The sequence below is a fragment of the Rhineura floridana genome, chromosome 15 (genome assembly GCF_030035675.1).
Source record: "Rhineura floridana isolate rRhiFlo1 chromosome 15, rRhiFlo1.hap2, whole genome shotgun sequence".
Classification (NCBI taxonomy): domain Eukaryota; kingdom Metazoa; phylum Chordata; class Lepidosauria; order Squamata; family Rhineuridae; genus Rhineura; species Rhineura floridana.
The window spans coordinates 34,819,404-34,838,493 of record NC_084494.1 but is presented as its reverse complement, the minus strand read 5'-3'; the positions used below and the strand labels follow the sequence as shown (position 1 = coordinate 34,838,493).

The 19,090-nt window shown below is 47.0% G+C and overlaps 1 protein-coding gene across 3 annotated transcripts; it reads left to right on the top strand.

Annotated features, from left to right (window-relative positions):
• Positions 1-280: 280 nt before the first annotated feature.
• CCER2 (coiled-coil glutamate rich protein 2) lies at positions 281-18,846 on the top strand. Of its 3 annotated transcripts, none has more exons than XM_061596919.1 (6): positions 281-1,082; positions 12,547-12,593; positions 13,252-13,345; positions 14,674-14,742; positions 15,455-16,350; positions 18,342-18,846. In XM_061596919.1, the coding sequence occupies exons 3-6, from the start codon at positions 13,327-13,329 to the stop codon at positions 18,438-18,440; spliced, it is 1,083 nt and encodes a 360-aa protein (XP_061452903.1). In that variant the 5' UTR covers positions 281-1,082; positions 12,547-12,593; positions 13,252-13,326; the 3' UTR covers positions 18,441-18,846. The 3 variants fall into 3 exon arrangements, with proteins under 3 accessions (XP_061452903.1, XP_061452901.1, XP_061452900.1); XM_061596917.1 differs by lacking the exon at positions 281-1,082 and adding an exon at positions 2,501-2,566; XM_061596916.1 differs by lacking the exon at positions 281-1,082 and adding an exon at positions 4,361-4,574.
• The last annotated feature ends 244 nt before the right edge of the window (positions 18,847-19,090 follow it).

Below are 19,090 nucleotides of genomic sequence, written 5' to 3'. Positions count from 1 at the left end.
TATCCTGCGCATTCTTTCCCTGTTGAAATTCTGCACCCAGGAAAAACTAGATTATGCAAATTGTGTAAGCAAGGAACGACAGCCAAGGAACGAACACACACCTACCCTACACACTCTCTCATCACCAATCTTACTCAACCATCCCTCTGTCCTCTGAGATTTTAGCACTTCGAAGCATATCTTTGTAACCATAAGAGCTAGGAACTTGCTGTTTGTTTTTTAATCCTTAGTTCTCAGGAACCCAAATTCTGCTCCCAATATTAAATTTGGTAGATATTTCTGGGCTCCTGTAGAATTGCAGCATACCCTGACCCTGTTGTTTTTGCAGTGGCAAATAAGTTGCTCCTTCCTCCTAACTAATCAAGTTTTCATCATCGTTGGCCCAAGAGCTCCCTAGCTGTCTCTCTCTCTCTCTCCATGGTGCCAGTGCTGCTTTTTCCTTTAGGTTTTCTGCAGTGAGAGCGCTTTGTTGAAAACAGGAGTGGGGAGCCCTTTGGCCTCCCAAATGGTGCTAAACTACAACTCCCATCAGCCCCAGAAAGCACGGGCAAATGGCCTGGGATGATGGGAGAAAAAGAACAGGAGATTGAAGAGCTTTCTCTGACCTGGAGCCCTTCAGATGTTTTAGGCTGCAGCTCTCGTCAGCCCCAGCCAGCACGGCTGTTGTGGTCCAAAAACATCTGACCTCAAGATTGGGGAAGGCAGAATCTTTGGAGGAAGAGCTGGAGTAACTGGTAAGTCACCTGGTAGATGACAGTCCCCAAGTTTTTGTATTTTTGCCTTAGGAGTGGCTGCAGGGTGGAGGCGCACTCAGTTCTATGATCCACCCACCCGCACAGGCACTTCTCCGTAATCAGCCTGCAGTGGTACAACCCAGACACAGGCTCATCACCCCCATCTGCTGGTCACAAGCAACTGGGTCTGATCGTTGCACAAAGCCTCCTAGGCAAGCCTCTCCCTGCGTGTCAGATGCATAAAACAATCGCCTGACTTTTGAGAGTTTATATGAACATCGTTGCTAAGGAGGAGGCGAGAGTAGGTTGATACAGAACGGGGAAAGGCCAAGAAAACACAAGAGAGAGGTGAGAGAGAGAGACAATCTTTTTATGGTTTGGCCGACTTGACCGCTCCTCCCTTCCCATCTTGATTTGCAAACACTGTTTAGGACTAACGCACCTACCGTAGCAGCTGTCTTCTGCTCTGCTCAGCAAGCTGGCTGCAAACACAATGGCCCCCTCGAGCGTGGCTTTGAAAAATCGTCACATAAAAGAGTGGCAGAGCCGACGGAAAAGAAAGGGCACCAGGGCTGCAGCTGGAGTCGGCCCTGACAAATGGAGCATTGGCACACCTCTCTGTAAACTCTCTTCTCTTTCCAGCTGACGCAGAACAAATGAGGCAATACATGTAAAGTTGGGCCAGCTGCTGTTAGGATTGCTGGGAGCGAACTTTGGACTTCTACGAGTTACGAATGTTAGTTTATATATAGGGTTGTATCCAGTGTTCATCATCCTCGGTGTGGACTCATTGAAATTAACTAACCGGATGAACTTGGGTCCCTTAATTTCAGCGGGTCTACTCTGAGTGGAATTTAATTGGTTACAACCCCTAGTTTCTAAAGCATCACCCGGGGATGGAGCCCATAGCAATCTGAAAGCATAGGTCCCTGCCCTGTAGAGGTTACAATCTAAACTTGGATGATGGGGAGCCAGCAAGAGTAACGTGGGAGAAGGATTGGCAGGGCAAGGGCACCCTAGAACCAGTGGGTGCATGCAGTTATTCATTGGGTATGAGCGATAAGCCAGTGGGGTCATGGGAAAGTTAAGAACACAGGAAGAGCCCTGTAACTAGATCAGGCCAAAGGCCCACCCAGCCCAGCATCCTGTTCTCACAGTGGCAAACCCGATGCCCCAATTGGAAGCCTGTAAGCAGGACCCGAGTGCGAGAGCAGCTCTCCCATCCTGCAGTTTCCAGCAATTGGTATTTGGAAGCATCCTGCCTCTTAACTACAGAAGCCAAGCCTAGCCATCATGGCTAGCAGCTGCTGATCATCTTTATCCTCCACGAACAGTGTTAGTCCTTAACAGTGCTTGCAAAAGTCAGGCTTTGAGAAGGGATGCGCAGGCGCAGCTCGATGACGCCTGTTGGTGCTGTGTGTTTTGGTGTCGGGACAAATGACTGGTCCTTGGCATCTCTTGATGTTGGACATTCCCACAATGAAGGGATCCTCTGTGGTGGGAAATTATCCCGTCTTGAAAGAAAGGACGTCCTTGAACTCAGCCCAGGTTCTAGACTGGGCATGCGGGATCTGTGGCCGTCCAGATGTTATTGGATTGTAAGTCCCATCGTTTGTAACACAGGTATGCTGATTGAGGTTGATGGGCAGTGGAATCCAACGGTCGGGACAAATGACTGGTCCTTGGCATCTCTTGATGTTGGACATTCCCACAATGAAGGGATCCTCTGTGGTGGGAAATTATCCCGTCTTGAAAGAAAGGACGTCCTTGAACTCAGCCCAGGTTCTAGACTGGGCATGCGGGATCTGTGGCCGTCCAGATGTTATTGGATTGTAAGTCCCATCGTTTGTAACACAGGTATGCTGATTGAGGTTGATGGGCAGTGGAATCCAACGATGTCTGGAGGCAATGTAGACTGGTGGCTGCAAGATCAGTGGGGCGGTAAAGCCACTCTGGGTTTTAGTGTGAACTTTCAAGGAGCTGTCCAAGGCACCAACGGGTTCCCCATCGCTATTCTAGACCCTTGCTATGCTGCTGTTCATTGTTGCCACCTAATTCTAGGAACATGTGAAGCTGCCTTATACTGAGTTGGTCTATCTAGCTTAGTATTGTCTACTCTGACTGGCAGCGGCTTTCCAGTCCTACCTGGAGATGCCAGGGATTGAACCTGGGGCCTTCTACAGCAAACCAGATGTTTTGCGGCTGAGCTGCGGCCCTTCTCCCAGCTGCCATTATGGCATCCTTCCTAATTAATTTGCCCATTATGCTATCCTCTAGTGCAGAGAGAGGAAAGCCTAAAATCTGCAACAAAGACCCTCCAATTAAACAAAAAGCCCAAGCCATCTGCATGCAGCCAAAGATAGTTAAATCCCACTGAAATAAGTGAGATTTGTGTGAATGTGTTCAGCTGTACAGGTTCACGAGTTCCTTACGAATTCAGCGGCCTCTGCTTCCAAATAAGCGGGCTTTGAGTTGTAGCTCTATTAGGCAGCAGTTTTGTGTCCGCTTGTGTGGAAGGGAGTGCAGGGCCTTTCCAAGTAAACCTGCGTAGGATTTAACAGCCAGCCCAATCATCCTAACAAGTTCTTTAATTTGCAACATTGATTCCAGTAGTCAAGTATGTCCTTTTTAATTGGCATCAGCCTTCCCCAACCTGGTGTAGTCTAAAACATCTGGAGGGCACCAGGTTGGGGAAGGCTGATGTAACTAGTCTAGGGGAGAGTGGTAAATGAAGAATTCTAGAAAACTTCAGTCCTCCCCTGCCCTTCAAAACTCTCTCTTTATCTTCAGTAGCTTCCTTTTTAGCTGTAGGGTTATATTTGTAGTTTATTTATGATTTATTTATTAAATTTATATCCCGCCCATCCAGTAGGAGCCCAGGGTGGCAAACAAAATCACTAAAAACACTCTAAAACATCATAAAAACAGATTTTAAAATATATTAAAACAAAACATCTTTAAAAACATGTTAAAATGAAATCTTTTGTAAAAAACAACAATTTTAAAAACACCTTAACAAGCAATTCCAACACAGATGCAGACTGAGATAAGGTCTCTACTTAAAAGGCTTGTTGAAAGGCGCCGAAAAGATAACAGAGGCGGCGCCTGTCTAATATTTAAGGGGAGTGAGTTCCAAAGGGTAGGTCCCACTACACTAAAGCTTCCTACATTGTGCGGAACAGACATCCTGATAAAGTGGGATCTGCAGGAGTCCCTCACCTGCAGATCTCTGTGATCGACTGGGTATATAAGGCGTAAGGCAGGCTTTCAGGTATCCTGGTCCCAAGCTGTATAGTTGAATGTGGGAATCCACTCAGTAATATATCTCTCCAGCTAGTGGGATGGCAGACAGGAGGTTTGGAGACACAAAGAGAAATCATGCACAAACCTTGCTTTAGCCACAAGGACATTTTTAATGTGTGTGTGTGTGTTTGTGTGTGGAGAGAGCCTGCCCAGGACACAGAGGTAAGGAAACAACCCCTCCCATCTTTTATTGGGAGCAGGTGACATCACTTCCTTCCCAGCCTCCCTCCTATTTAAAATCCCCCCTCCGACCGCCTTCCAGACACCTCCGCTGGTTTTCCGTCTTGCACACAAAGCAGCCCTTCGCCCTTCAGCATCCAAGGACATCCACCTGCTCTGCCTGCCTCCTTTCTCTGTCTCGTCATCTGTGTTCCTCCCCGCCTCTGGCTGCTTCCAACTCTTCCAGACCCATCTCATCCATTCCCCCTTGCCTCTTAAAAAAGGACCAGCAAGAGGGTGGGAAACGCAGCCTCTTGGGGCTCCTCTGAGCAATGCTTTCCAAAAGCACCTTGCTTGTGTTGCTGTTCCTTTGCCAAGGTAAGTCTGCAAGGGGTCCAGAAAAGAATTTGGGGACAGAAGCCTCTGTGCAGGCTAGCCAGAAAAGTGAAAGCAATGTGAGTCTTCTTAGGCACCCACCCACAGGGATCTCTTAAAGTAAAAACTTCACTGGATTTCCCCCTGCAGTTTTGATCAACCAAAGCTCCCCCCCTCTCTTGGAGGGGTTTATTCATGCTTAGTTGACACCATCTCTCTTCCCTCCTCCCTTTTTTCTCCTTTGACTTTAAAAAGATCTGTCTCACCTGCTGTGTGGTTTTCCCTGTATGTAGCCAGCCGGGGAAGGTGCCTGCCATCCATTTGGCATTCAAAATCCTTTTGGGATCTCTATAGTGTTGTTTGTTCTCTAGGGAAGAAACCTGCCTCTTCTGTAACATGGGAATGCTCTGTGTCAAGTGGTTTAGATCCAGTGTAGTATACTTTCTTGCAATAAACAGGAGGACAGAAACAAGTTCTCAGTTGGGGCTTTATTTAGTTTTAACATTTCTCTTTAAAGGAGCCTGATGATCTTGTAATATTTCCCCTTTATAAGTTGGATTCCACTACCATATATTCTGCCTTGTCTCTTGTTTTTCCAGCCCATTGCTTTGTTTCATCTCTTTGAGGACTCCCTTTTAAATATGTGCCTTTTTAATGCCATCTGGGATATGACAAATACAAGCTGGTGTTTAAATTTAGTTTCCCCCTCAATTAAAAAAAATCTGTCATGGAATTCTCCCACATTCTCTTTGAGGGCAGAATCATGTCTTGAAATGCAGTGTAAAGTAACAGTCATAAAAACTTGGACTGAATTTCTGCTCTCTAAGGATTTCAGAACCTTGGACAGCAATCTTTAGCTACATCCTTTTGCTTCAGTTAACAATGGCCAGGATCCAAAGAGCTATTTGAGTTTAAAAGCCTATGACTATGTAGTGGATTCCACCCCCACCTTTGAACAGCAGATCCCCATGCCATAATCACAAGCTTCCTTTGAAACACACACAGACACGCTACTAAAGCAGTTTCCCACGTGGCATGTGGATTGCTGTTTGAGACACCAGCGTTTCAAAGGCCCCTTGGGTGCACAGAACCAGCTGCATTGTGCTTTGAATCCTGTCCAAAAGGCTTGATCATGAGGTGAGGAGGGGGGCAGCAGTGTGGTGCATTGGAGAGAGTTTTGTATGTCTGTCTGACCTAGGGTCTAACTGGTGCAGCCTAAAGCTTGGGAGTGGGAGGGGTGATGGACAAAAATCAGGATTTCCCAGAGGAATGTTATAGAAGCAACTAATGATATCCGCAGCTGGGTACATTTTGTGTGTCTGTTAGGCAAAATGCAAAGGCAAAACTTAAGTTTACGGTATCAAAACATTTAACAAAGTCCCATACTGTATCATCCAACAGGGCAGGCACTACTAAACAGAAATGACGGCCTTGATTTCCATTTTGTTCCTGTACAATTATATAGAACAATGAGTACTGCAACCATAATTCCTAAACCATGATTTTTTTCCAGAAGGATTTCTGTTCTGATGCTGCTATTGGAGCCACTGAGGCCAGGAAAATGCGCCCTGCTGTTCCCATCTGACCATATGCCATGTTTAATTTATTTATTTTTCTTCTGGGGGTGTCAGCGTCTACTGCTCCTAGGTGGTGTAGAGTTTCTCAATAAGGTTGCCTTGGAGAGACCTTGGTGGATGGAGTCAGGCTCTGACTGATGGGGATATACAGAGCTGACAAGGGGTGGTTTTTTTCCCCCTCCTCTGTCTGGTTTGCAATGGACTCTGGGGTGTCTTTTGGCATTTCTTTGTGGCATATGACTTGGTTTTGGCTTTCTGGAGGTTTTTACTGTACAGAACATCTTTCTGCAGAGGACCTGCCCCCTCTGTTTGGGACACGCTGCAGTCTGGACTTGTGCAGGTTTGGTCTGTTACATAGGAAGCCAAGAGCCTGCCCATTGGTCCATCTTGCTTAGTATTGTCTGCCCTGATGGGCAGCAGCTCTCCAGGGGTTCAGACAGTGAGCCTCTTTCGGTCCTCCCCTGGAAATGCTGGGGACTGAACTAGAGACCTTCTGCATGCAAGGCAGACGCCCTGCCCCTGTTCAACCTCAGCTTTCTTCAGATTGAACAAGCTCACTTTTTGAGAAGTTTCCTTTAACACAAAGTTTTCTGAAATTAGCTCCTGCTACCCAGCCCCTCTTGTGCTGCTGCATCAGGGAGTCTTAGAGCTCAACGCAACCTACACAGCCCTATGTGTAGCTCTAGGAAGCTGCCGTATCCTCAGTCAGACCGTTGGTCCATTTAGCTCAGTATTATCAACACCGACTGGGTGTCTCTCCAGGGTTTCAGACGGGAGTCTTTCCCAGCCCTGCCTGGTGATGCCAGGGATTGAACATGGGGCCTTCTGCATGCAAAGCAGGTTCTCTGCCACTGAGCTGCGGCCTTTCCCCTTGTATTTAATTCTATGACCCTGGAAATTCTCATAGAAAGGAAGTTGCCTTATAGAAAGTCAGACCTGTGGTCCATCTATATTGTAATATGTCTACAATAACCGGAAGTGACTCTCTAGGACAGCCTTTCCCAACTAGTGGGCCACCAGGTGTTGTTGGACCACAACTCCCATCAGCCTTAGCCAGCATTGCCAATGGTCGGGAAAGATGGGAATTGTGGTCCAACAACATCTGGAGGCCCACTGGTTGGGAAAGGCTGCTCTAGGATTTCAGATAGGAGACATTTCCAGCCCTACCTGGAGATGCTGGGGATTGTACTTGGGCCCTTCTGCAGCTCCTCTTCCATTGCGCCATGGCTCTCACCCTAGCAGTGGAATGTTCAGAGCCCCTTCCTGCTGACTCTTTCTTCCGGGGCCTCCTTTACAAGCATCTTCCACATGAGTATAGGATGCTGCATTAGACTAAGTCAGGCCATTGTTCCATCTGGCCAGTTTTTGTCTACACTGACTGGCAGCAGCATCCTAGAGTCTTTCCCCTGGCATCTAGTCCCTGGGATTGTGAATACCAGGGGCTGAACCTGAGACATTTTGCGTGCAAAATGGGTGCTCCGCAGTTGAGTGACACCCCTTCCCTACATAGACAAAGACTTGGGCATTGCAGGCATCCTAAGGTTGGGTGGGTGATGGTTGCGTTTTAAAGCAGGAGCGTTGCTCCACCACGCCTGCATTTTTTGCCTGGGTCAGTTCATCCATCTGGCTCAGTTCAGGAGGATCAGTGATAAGCACTGTCCATTTTGCCTAGGGAAGTGTGTCTGGTACTCATGCCCCCCCCCAAGCAGGTGTCTCAAGCAACCCACTCTACCCAGGAGGGCTTGTACTAGTTTGAGATCTTGGGTATGTACTGCCTGCTCCATCTGCTGTCCAAGTGCTAACTGTTAATGAGCAACTTCAGGGCTCCTGCTCCCTTAGGAAGCTGTCAAGTCAGACCACTGGTCCATCTAGCTCAGTAATGTCTACACTGACCAGCAGCAGCTCTCCAGGGTTTCAGACGGGGGCCTCTCCCAGCCTTTCCTGCAAATGCCAGGAGATCTTAAGCTAGGCAAAATAAACCCCTGACTTCCTACCTGATTAATTTTGAAGGGAGTTTTATTTTGAAGGTTGGGCATATTGACGAAAGCTCACAGACCAATAACAGGATCCAGTTTTCTGCCTCGTTCCAAGAAAGTCTATGTTAGTTTAGGAGGCCCTTCCAGGCAGTGCGTGGATTTCATATGGCTTCTGCCAAATTAATCAAAGCAGCTGAAGGGGACAGTCTCCCACTGGCCTGGATCTTAACAATGTGGGTGATCTAAGGCAGGAGTTCCCAAACTGTGATCCATGGACCACCAGTGGTTTGCGAGCTTTACTCCAGTGGTCCACAGGACGTGTGTAAAAGTACAATTAAAAAAAACCATTCAGCATCTAGCGTAGTGCATTATAATTGCTACAGCAGGCAGAAAAATCATTAAGGAGTCCCCTAAGACCCTCAGCAATTATCAAGTGGTCCGTAGGGGAAAAAAGTTTGGGAACCACTGATCAAAGGTTTATTTTGGGGGTGCAACATGGCTAAAATTCTAGGTTCCTTATTTTGTTGACAGCATGTTGTGAATAGAGGGACCTGTGGATCAGGCTCCAACGGGAGACAACTTTGGTGACAGAGCACATGCTTTGCGCACAAAAGGACCCAGGTTCATCTTCCATTAAGATGGACTGCCTTCAAGTTGATCCTGAATATGAATAGGGATTTCATGGTAAGCGGTATTCAGGAGGGCCCAGCCGGCTAGGGCCTGCTCAGCATGCCACAGCTGCACAAGCCAGCCCCTTCCTTGTCCGCAGCTGCCAGCTGGGAGGCAACTGGGCTCCTTGGGACTCTGCAGCTTCCCCACGGTTGCACAGGTGGCAGGGCATGTAATCCCTGAGCTACTCACTGTGGGGTGATCTTTAGCTGGCCCTTGACACCCAGGTGACACGAGTGGGGATTTGAACGCACAGATTCTGGACTCCCAGCCAGGTTGTCCTCCCCACTGTGCTAGAAACATCACAGAACTGGAAGAGATCCTGAGTTAGCAGCCTGACTCTGTATGAGGCCAATTCCTATCCTATGCTATAACCTCCCTGGCATATCCTGAGACTGTATGATTTGAGGTGGTCCAAAGGCTATTTTGGGGGGGTGCAGAGCTGGCTGCCTCCCAGTTTCTCATTCAGGTTGTGTCTGCAGCTGTCAATTGAATAAAGAAACAGAACCGATTCCTGCCTTGCCAACAATAATATATAGTGATGGGTAGCTGAGTTAAGGAGAATAATTTTACTCTTTTGTAAGGGAGATGGGGGAAGCCGGCTGCTGTGTTTTGGTTTTACAACCTCCCTCTACACGACTGCCACTCTCTCCTTGTTCAGTTTTTTCCCCTTGTTGTTCTGCTGCATCCAATGTTATGTAATAGTCTTATGCAAGATGAAGGATCAGCTCACCTGAACAATTTAGACACTGGTCTATCTTCTTAAGACATTAGGTGCTCTCTGTCTCGAGACAGTTGCAGGGAGACAGAGGATGTCTAGATCATTCCCTGGAGGTTGATTAAGCCCATAATCTTATAGCTTCTTAGGTCCAAATCCCACCTTGAATCCTCAGCCTGAAACACAGGACTTCATGGTATTCAGCTGTTTATTTTCAAAGTGAATAGTTTTTCTCTTTTTTTATTGGCTAGCTAGAGCAGGTGTGGGCAACCTTTGGCCCTTCAGATGTTGCTGAACAATGACTCCCATCATCCCTGGCCATTGGCTGTGCCTGCTGGGGCTGATGGGAACTCTAGTTCAGCAACCTTTATTTTTATTTATTATTAATTTATTAATTTATTTATTTACTACATTTATATACCACCCCATAACTGAAGCTCTCTGGGCGGTTTACAGCAATTAAAAACATTAAAAACAAATATACAAATTTTAAAACACAAAAAAATTCTCTCTCTCTTTAACAAATTTAGGCTGCAATCCAATATGCACTTACCCAATGTAATTGAACCCAATGGAGCTTACTTCTGAGTAGACATGTACTGGATTGCAACCTTAATCTGTTCCCTGTGTTAGATCTCCATCCCACCTTTCTTCCCAGGAGGAGCCCAGAGCAGCCAACAAAAGCATTAAAAACACTCTAACGCATCACAGTCAGGATCATTCAGCCCATGGTATTCCCGATCTCTATGTATGGATGTGAAAGTTGGACTGTGAAAAAAGCAGATAAGAGAAAAATCAACACATTTGAAATGTGGTGTTGGAGGAGAGTTTTGCGCTTACCATGGACTGCGAAAAAGACAAATAATTGGGTGTTAGAAAAAATTAAACCAGAACTGTCTCTAGAAGCTAAAATGATGAAACTGAGGTTATCATACTTTGGACACATCATGAGAAGACATGATTCACTAGAAAAGACAATAATGCTGGGAAAAATAGAAAGGAGTAGAAAAAGAGGAAGGCCAAACAAGAGATAGATTGATTCCATAAAGGAAGCCCCAGACCTTGACTTACAAGATTTGAACAGGGTGGTTCACAACAGATGCTCTTAGAGGTCAATGATTCATAGGGTCGCCATAAGTCGTAATCAACTTGAAGGCACATAACAACAGTAACAAATGCATCATAAAAACAGACTTTAAAATATATTACAACAAAACATCCTTAAAAACATATTAAAACAAAACAACTTTTTTAAAAGAAAGCTTTAAAAACTTTAACAATTTTGAGGGCCAAAGGTTCCACACCTCTGAGCTAGAGTGCTGATTTCCAGTAAAGCTGTCGTTTTTGTTTCTGTAGTAGGTAAGCTTCCCCTACAAAATGCCAGCTTCTTCCTGTGTTTAATAGCCGCCTTTCTCCTGGTGTGGAGATTTAAAAAGAAGTCTCATTGCTACATTTCTGCATTTTGGCCCCGAAGCAGTGGGGGCTGGCAGCTCCAATGTCAGTGGGGCAGTGAATCTTCTCTGGGCTTAGTCCAAACGTTCAAGTTTGAAAGTTCGGACTAAAACCCAGAGCGGAGTCGTTGCCACACTGACATGAAAGCCACCAGCTTCCACTGACTAGGAATACACAAAGCCAAAGGTTGGCAACCTGGCCTTTGAGCAGATCTGACGACTGTGTTCATATCATCAAGGTCATGTTCCCTTCTAATCAGGAGCTCCCTACTTTTACAGATAAATTGTCTCTTCAGTCTTCGGCAGTCTCAAAGAGGAGCACACTCATTCTTTGCAAGAATTAGGAACATGCTGTACCAGGATTAACAATATTGTGTGCCTCTGGACATAATGCATGTCATTTTTAAGCCTCTGTGAACAGCTGTTCCCCATGCAATTTTAATCAGCTAGGCTTTGGCAGAATTAAAAGACCGAGAGGGAATATGCGCCAACACCTGCACATGTCGTATACTCTAAGTCTCTCTGTCATTGTCTCACTCCCTCGGCACCTGAGAGGACACAAAGATCTCTCGTCCTGCACAATGGATTGGGCTGCTTTTCAAAAGCCCAGCCTCCTCCAGTGTCCCGCCCCCATTCTTTTCTAATGTAGACTGTAGACTCCTCAGGGCAGAGATCTATCTGTTTTGCTTACCTTATTCTGCAAAATGCTTTGCACATTGTTAATGCTATATATATAATAAACCTTCAGAGGAGCTAATTGGAGAGATCAAAAAGTGTTGGGGGGCCAGGGAGCTTTGTCAAGAGCCAAAGGGGTGTGTGTGAAGCAATATCTCATGTTCTTTTTGAACATTGTACAGCAGGGAGAAGGGCCGTAGCTCAGGGGTAGCGCACCTCCTTTGCATGCAGAAGGTGCCAGGTTCAATCCCTGGCTTCTCCGAGGTTAGGGCTTGGGGAGACCCCTGCCTGAAACCCCGCAGAAAGTCAGCGTAGACAGTGCACTAGATGGAACAATGGCCTGACCCTGTAAAAGGCAGCCTCCTCTGTTCCCTATGCAACTTTGGGAAGTGCAGTTTGACATGCAAGACAGCGGAGGCTGGCCTATTAGGGCAAAGGAGGGCACTGCCCCACCAGTTTCAGTCTGCCCTTAGCCAGCCCTCACTTGCTTGCCTTCTGACTTACAACCGGTCAGGGAGCAGCTCTACCTGTCACTGCCTCTACCTGGTGTCCCTCCACCTAGTTGGGCACCAACCACCGTACTGCATTAAAAAAAAAAACTACTGCTGCTGAAATTGCCTCCGATATGCCTCAATGAAGCAAATGCCCTCCTTCAGCCCTTTGAACCATTGAGGGCTGATTGATGGGGCTCAAGAGCCCTGTCTGTGCTGATAGATGTGTGGCCTTGAACAAAGAGACCATCTCTATGATTTCACAGAGGGGACGTTGAGGCTAATAGTGACCTACCTCACAGGGTGGCTGTGAATCCAAGTAATAGGAAGGTGATTGTCCTCATCTGCTCCAAAGCTCTAATTAGGTGTGAATATTTGACAGATTTTTTTTTTTAAAGCATGTTCTTTCATTTTTCAGCTCTTGCGTTGCCATTAGCTGCTCAGCTCTCGGAGGAAGATGAAAAAGTAAGAGTTGGAGAAAGGGTGGGGGTAGGGGTGCATCACCTGTCATGATGAGACTGAAATACACAAGAAATCCAAATTGGGATCTCTGAGGAAGGAATATAGTGTTGTTTCGATTCTAGTGGGTTGGAGAAGGGATGTCTGAGAGTTGGGAATGGGTCTTACCCCGGGTTTAGAGAGGTGTGCCTATTTGATTGCACTCCTTGTCAAGTGGTGGGATTCCTAGTGGTGGGAGGAAAGGGGTGTGTAATTAAGGGATGGAAGATGTGAGACGGGAGAGAAATATAGAAACAACACATATGGAGTGTGGGGGGGGAAGGACCTCCACATCTCAGTCTAGTGAGGGGAAGGCTAGTGGTATGGAGAGAAGCAAGGATGTGATGATCATTAAAGAAGGTTTGGGTGAAACTTAAGGTTGCCACTTCATTCTGGCAGGGCTGTAGGCAAAGGCAGAAATTCAGCAGGTTAAGCCTTCGCCCTCCATGTGTCCCCCTCTGCTTTGACTGTTGAACTATCCTCTGCCAAAGAGCTATTCAAGGCACAGGAGGCCCACTGAGGACACAGGGAAATAAAGATAGCCACATTAGCTCACGGGGGGGGGGGGAGAAAACCGTGCAATCGAACAATCCCCAGATTTCCATCTCTTCTGGTTTTTGGCTAGGTTACTAAGTGTATCACCGAAATCCTAGCAGACACCCTCTCCAAACCCAGTCCAATTCCAGTGACCAGCGAATGCATGAAGATACTTCAAGAGGGTAAGTGGGGATTTGTTCAGCCAAGCTCCTTTGGTAAGCAGGGCTGTGTGGAAACAGGTGTAATCGTCGAGGGGTGTGTGTCTTAGACCCTTTACTTTTTTGGGAGCGGAGTCCCAACAGGGTTTCTATGTCTCCAGCATTTTGTGAGCCAATCAGCATGACAAGGGAGTGTGTTAGCCATTGAGAAGAGTCTTGTAGCCTGCTTCCTTAACCCTTTCCTGCTGATTAGAGCCAATCAAAGGAGGCAGGTTACCACTGAGAAGAGTCTTCTCAGTAGCTAACACTCTCCTCTTTCATGCTTATTGGCTCTTAGGGATGCCTGTTTTTGAGGGAGGAAGTATTATCAAGGATTCTGTTCTCAACTCCATACAACAAAAAAGGTGGGGGAGGGGGCGTGGTTGTGAGTAACATGAAGGGACCCTGCAGTTCTGAATTTGCCACTACACTACTGTGTGGAAATGCCCAAATTCTCCGCATATCCCCTTTCTGACTTAGTCAGGTGCAGAGTTACACTCGTTGGCGTGGCAGTTTGCTACAGGACAGCCAACACCCCTAACAGGGCTCTGGATTGCCTGGGCTTGTTTTGGAATTGCTTTTTAAGATGTTTTTAAACCTTTTTTTAAAAAAGATGTTTTGTTTTAATATGTTTTTAAGGATGTTTTGTTTTAATATATTTTGCAATCTGTTTTTATGATGTTTTAGAGTGTTGTAAGTGCTTTTGTTTGCCGCCCTGGGCTCCTACTGGGAGGAAGGGCAGGATATAAATCTAGTAATAATAATAATAGATCAGCCTTTAGCAACCTGGTGCCCTCCAGATGTGCTGGCTGGGGCTAATGGGAGTTGTCATCCAAAACATCTGGAGGACACCAGGTTGCTGAAGGCTGCAATAGACAATGGCAACACACACACCCCTCAAATTACACCATCCAGTAGCCCTTAATCCCCTGGCTAATTTGTTTCCCTTTAGTTCTGCAGTCACGTGGGCAGTTAGGCAGCGTAGTAGAGTGTTCTTTCTGGCAGAGAGGGAAGCCAGCTTCTTGCAGGCTCACTCTCTCTGGCCAGTGGATGGAAGTCCCTCCCTTCCAGGGTTATCTTCCTGGGAGACGTGCATGTGTGTGTGCAGGCTTCCAGTGACCCATCGTCACCTGGGAGGGGCCAGAGTGGTTCTTTGCAGTTGGGCAGTCCCAGGGCAACTGGCGCAAGTCTTTTGTACTTGGCACTCTTGCTTGCCTTCAAGCCACGCGCTGTGGGTTTGTGTATGATGTGTGGCATTAATTATACTCCCTGCGACTGGCCTGTGGGATATTAAACTCAGTGTCTGTTTTCAGATGAGAGAGTCCTCGCCATGCTTCACCATCAGCACCTGCTGACTGAGCTGGAAGAACTCGCACATCAAGGTAAACGTGCTGGCTGACTTCAGCTGTTTCCCATTCAGCAGAGGAAATGTCTTTTTGAGCCTTGACATCTTTTTGCTAGGGCTGGGATCAGTGCCAGCTCCAAGGTTTGGGGCCCCCGTGATGAGGTGTAATCCTTGTCCCCTTCTTACCTGGGCATTTTGGTGGGGTGGGGACTTCCTCAGCTGCAGCTGCCATCTTTATTTTCCTGAGAGGCAAGAAGCTGACAGTTTCAGCATGTGGGGGATAAAAATAAAGAGGCCATTGCCACCAAAATATGGTGGCTGTCACATATTTGTGGCAGCAGCCATTTTCTTTTACCCACCATTGGCCAGACCTGGACTTTTTGGCACATTACATCTTGGGAAAATTAAGATGGCAAATGTAGATGTGGCTGCCAAGGGGCCTGGAGTGGAGAGGGTTCCTTCAGGCATCACCAATGGCACGGAGCCCTCTATTTGCCAGACTCTAGGTGCTGGTGCTAGGCCTAGCTGAGGGGGAACATGGCCAAGTACTGAGGAGGGAATGGCATGAAACAGCAGCAAGACTGGGTCAAAACGCCTGCAAAACAGACACAAAAAAAGGCAAATGCTCTCAAAGGGTAGACTAGTTTGGGAGATTTTTGGTGAAGGTTCTCCCCTGCCCGCCCCCCAAAGAAAGTCCTGTCAACCCACCTGTTGTTGCCTTCCCTCAATTTCTCCCATCCGCTCTGCAGAAAATGCAAAGCATCATCTGGGGCATGAAGGTAGCCATGATGTTTGGCAAGTTGCAGATGAGCAGGAAGATGTGAAGAAGAGGGATGTCAAGCCCACCCAGCAGAGAGAAGCTGCCTCTGAGAAGATGCAGGAGCAAAATGGGCAGAGAAAGAAAGAGGAGCAGCAGCTCAAAGAGTTGGAGAAGACAGAAAAGAACGAAGAGGTGGTGAAGGAAGAGGAGGTCTCCCAAGGAGAGGACAACTGGGAGGCTTTGGAGGAACAGGCCAAGGCTGTGATGGAGAAGGAGAAAGAGGAGAGCGATGATGAGGATGAAGTAAGGAAGAAGAAGAAGAGAAGCTCCTCAGAGACTTGGTCTTCTAAGGAGTATTTTGGCCTCATCAAGAAGAGAGGTCCTGGCCATCCAAAGATCAGGGAGGGGATGCTTCGACGAAGTCAAGATGGCCGGAAGAGGAATGGATTGGGCAAGAGGCACTTTAGATTGGAGGAGGAAGACGAAGATGACAGCTCTGAAGAGCAGCCAAAGAAGAACCATCATGGAGGATACCGTGACGGCCACCATCACCGTGAGGACTGGGGGGAGGAGGAGGAGAGGTCTGGTCTGGCCAAGAGAGTAGCTGAGAAGGCTAGTGATGAGGAAACAGCCCAGTTTGAGGAGGAAGAGAAAGGCATGAAGATCTCCAATTCCCAGTCCCAGCTCCATGGAGGCTGGAAGCCATGGCAGGAAGTAGGAGAGGAGGAGGAGGAGGAAGAAGGCAAGATGAGGCACAGACACCACCATAAACCAGCTGGGTTGGACCTCAAGAAGAGGCATCAGAATGATGAAGTCTATTTGAAGGGTGGCAGGCAACATGGCCATGAAGAGGATGAGGAGGAAAGGGAGGGCCATCAGAATGAGGTCAGTATCCATGCTGCTTCCGTTACTGTGCCATGTCTAACATTTGAGTTATCTTCTGATAAGATTCCTGCAGTTTTCAAAAGCTAGGAAGAAAGGAATGCCTGTGTTTGATTGGGAACTTCAAGAAAGGAGGGAGTAAACTCTTCAAAGAACCTTAGGATAACTTTTATTTAAAGGGTGCACATTTTCCCCCAGTGCTTTGGGAGGCAATTTCCCCTGGAATTTCTGGACTGGTCCCAGTTGCTACTCGAAGAGAAACAAAAACAGTGCAATGCAGTAGAAGTCAGAAACAAGGATATTGAACCTGTGGCCTCCCAGACATTGTTGGACTATAACTCCCATCATCCCTGTGCATTGGCCATGCTGGCTGAGGCTGATAGGAACTGGAGTCCAACAACATCTGGCAGGCCAAAAATTCCCCTCCTTTAGGCTAAAATGAATAAAGATATACAACATGAATAGCCAAAATGAAAAGATGGCAGATAAACCACCATTAATAGCTCTTGAAAACTGGAAGGAAACTGGTGGGTCTTATGGAGAAGGGTTTCCATAAATTGGGGGGTGTTTACTGCAGAGTAGGGTGGCATAATGAAGTGCCAAAAAGAAGACATAGCTCTGCATAGGATGTGCTTGTATGCAAATTTAGGAATAATTTAGAAAAAAGTAGAAATAATCATTTTAAAATAAACACAATTGCCATGCTGGGAGGTTGATGGGAGTTGTAGTCCAACAGCTGGAGGGCACCATATTGGAGATAACTGGGTTACCTGAGTCAGTGAAGTAGCTCCGTCTGCTCAGGTTCATGTCTTCGTACAGAAGAGCCAGTTGAACACTCCTGTCTGAGGTCCCTTCCAGATGACCTGTATAATGAGCGTTCCTCCTGATTTGTTTGTGGGGAGATTAGACAACGTTGCGTCAAACAAGTATTATTATCCTGCACTTTCCAATGCATTTTACTGTCCTTTTCCTTGTCGCAAAAAGTCCAATCTTTTGGCTAAGCAGATTTGTTTCTCAAGAGCTCCAGATCAGCTTTAATTGCACAGCATGATTTTGCCGGGATGCGATTTAATCCGACATCGACCTCTAAAAATGGTTTCCTTCCATCACCCAGTGCCCAAGGATGATGTCTCTCCATAAGCTACTTTGGGTAGTGTAGGAAGCTGCCCTATACAGAGTCAAACTGCTGATCCATTTAACTCAGTACTGTCCACACTGACTGGCAGTCGCTCTCCGGGTTTCAGACATACCCAAGCTCTCTTTGGAGTCGCTGGGGATTGAACCCGGAAGGCAGAGGCTCTACCACTGAGCCGTGGCTCTTCCCCATGCAGTAGTTCAGAAGCCATCCGAGGCTTCCTGTCAGTCCTGATGATCCATGCCAAGAATTCTGGGGTGAGGAAATACAGAATGCTGGGGGATTGTCCCCCAAGGGACTATAAATCTGGAAGAGCTTTGTAGGTGTATGGAATCTGAAGTGATAAACCTAAGAGTTTCTGGAAATGGAGCATTGCAGAAAAGGTGGAATACTTAAGGGAAAGTATTCTGGGATACCGTAGGTATCCAAGGTATCTCCTTTACAACATGAGACCCTCTAGAACAGCCTTTCCCGACATTTGGGGACTCCAGATGTTGCTGGACTACAATTCCCATCATTCCTGAGCATTGGCCATGCTGGCTGGGGCTGATGGGAATTGTAGTTCAATGACATCTGGGGACCCAAAGGTTGGGAAAGGCTGTTCTGGAAAGCAGGGTGTTTGTTGCCAGGCAAAAGTAACAGTATTTTAACACGGTGACCTTTTTTTTTAATGTCCATATTTTTATTTTCATATTTCCAAAACCTGAAGACCTGAGAGTCATAGAGGGGGATCCAGGGAATGTTAGCAGGGTCTAATCCACCCTCCTACCCCCAATCAACACTTTTTAGCTGTTGCAGCTGATGAGAGCATCCTCTTGCGCTCTCTCCCCGTCTTTCACAACCTCTCTCTTCTTTCTAGGTCCAGGAGCTGGAAAAGCTTGAAGAGATCAAGCAAGAGCTGGAAAGGGCAACTGAGAAGCTCGAGGAGCTGAAAAGGGGGCAACCCCTTCCACCATAGTGGGATCTGAGTAGGGTAGAAAAAGGGGACAAGGTGGCCTCTTGGTTAAGCTGTCGTCCACCCAATTTGCCACCTCCTACACAAGCAATCCCTGTACAGTATATAATCTCTCTCTCTCTCTCTCCAGCTTGGCTTTGACTGTTAAAAGGAGCTTTCCCTTGCTTTTAAACCCTACAAACCTCCACACTACCAGCATCTTGTCTTAAGGCAGGCATGGGCAAACTTTGGCCCTTCAGCTGTCAGACTACAACTTCCATCAGCCCGGACTATTGGTCAGCATCGCTGGGGCTGATGGGAGTTGGAGTCCAACATCAGCTGACAGACTAAAGCAGCCTTTCCCAACCGGTGTGCCTCCAGATGTTCTTGGACCACAACTCCCATCAGCCTCAGCCATTGGCATTGCTGGCTGAGGCTCATGGGAGTTGTGGTCCAACAACATCTGGAGGCTCACCGGTTGGGAAAGGCTGGACTAAGGGTTCTCCACCCTTTAGGGCTAGAGGGACTGCTCCTTGTGGAAGGTGTGGGAATTTGCAGTACCAATTTATTTATTTATTGCATTTATATACTGCCCCATAGCTGAAGCTCTCTGGGCGGTTTACAACAATTAAAACATTAAAAACAAACATACAAATTTAAATATTTTTTTTCAA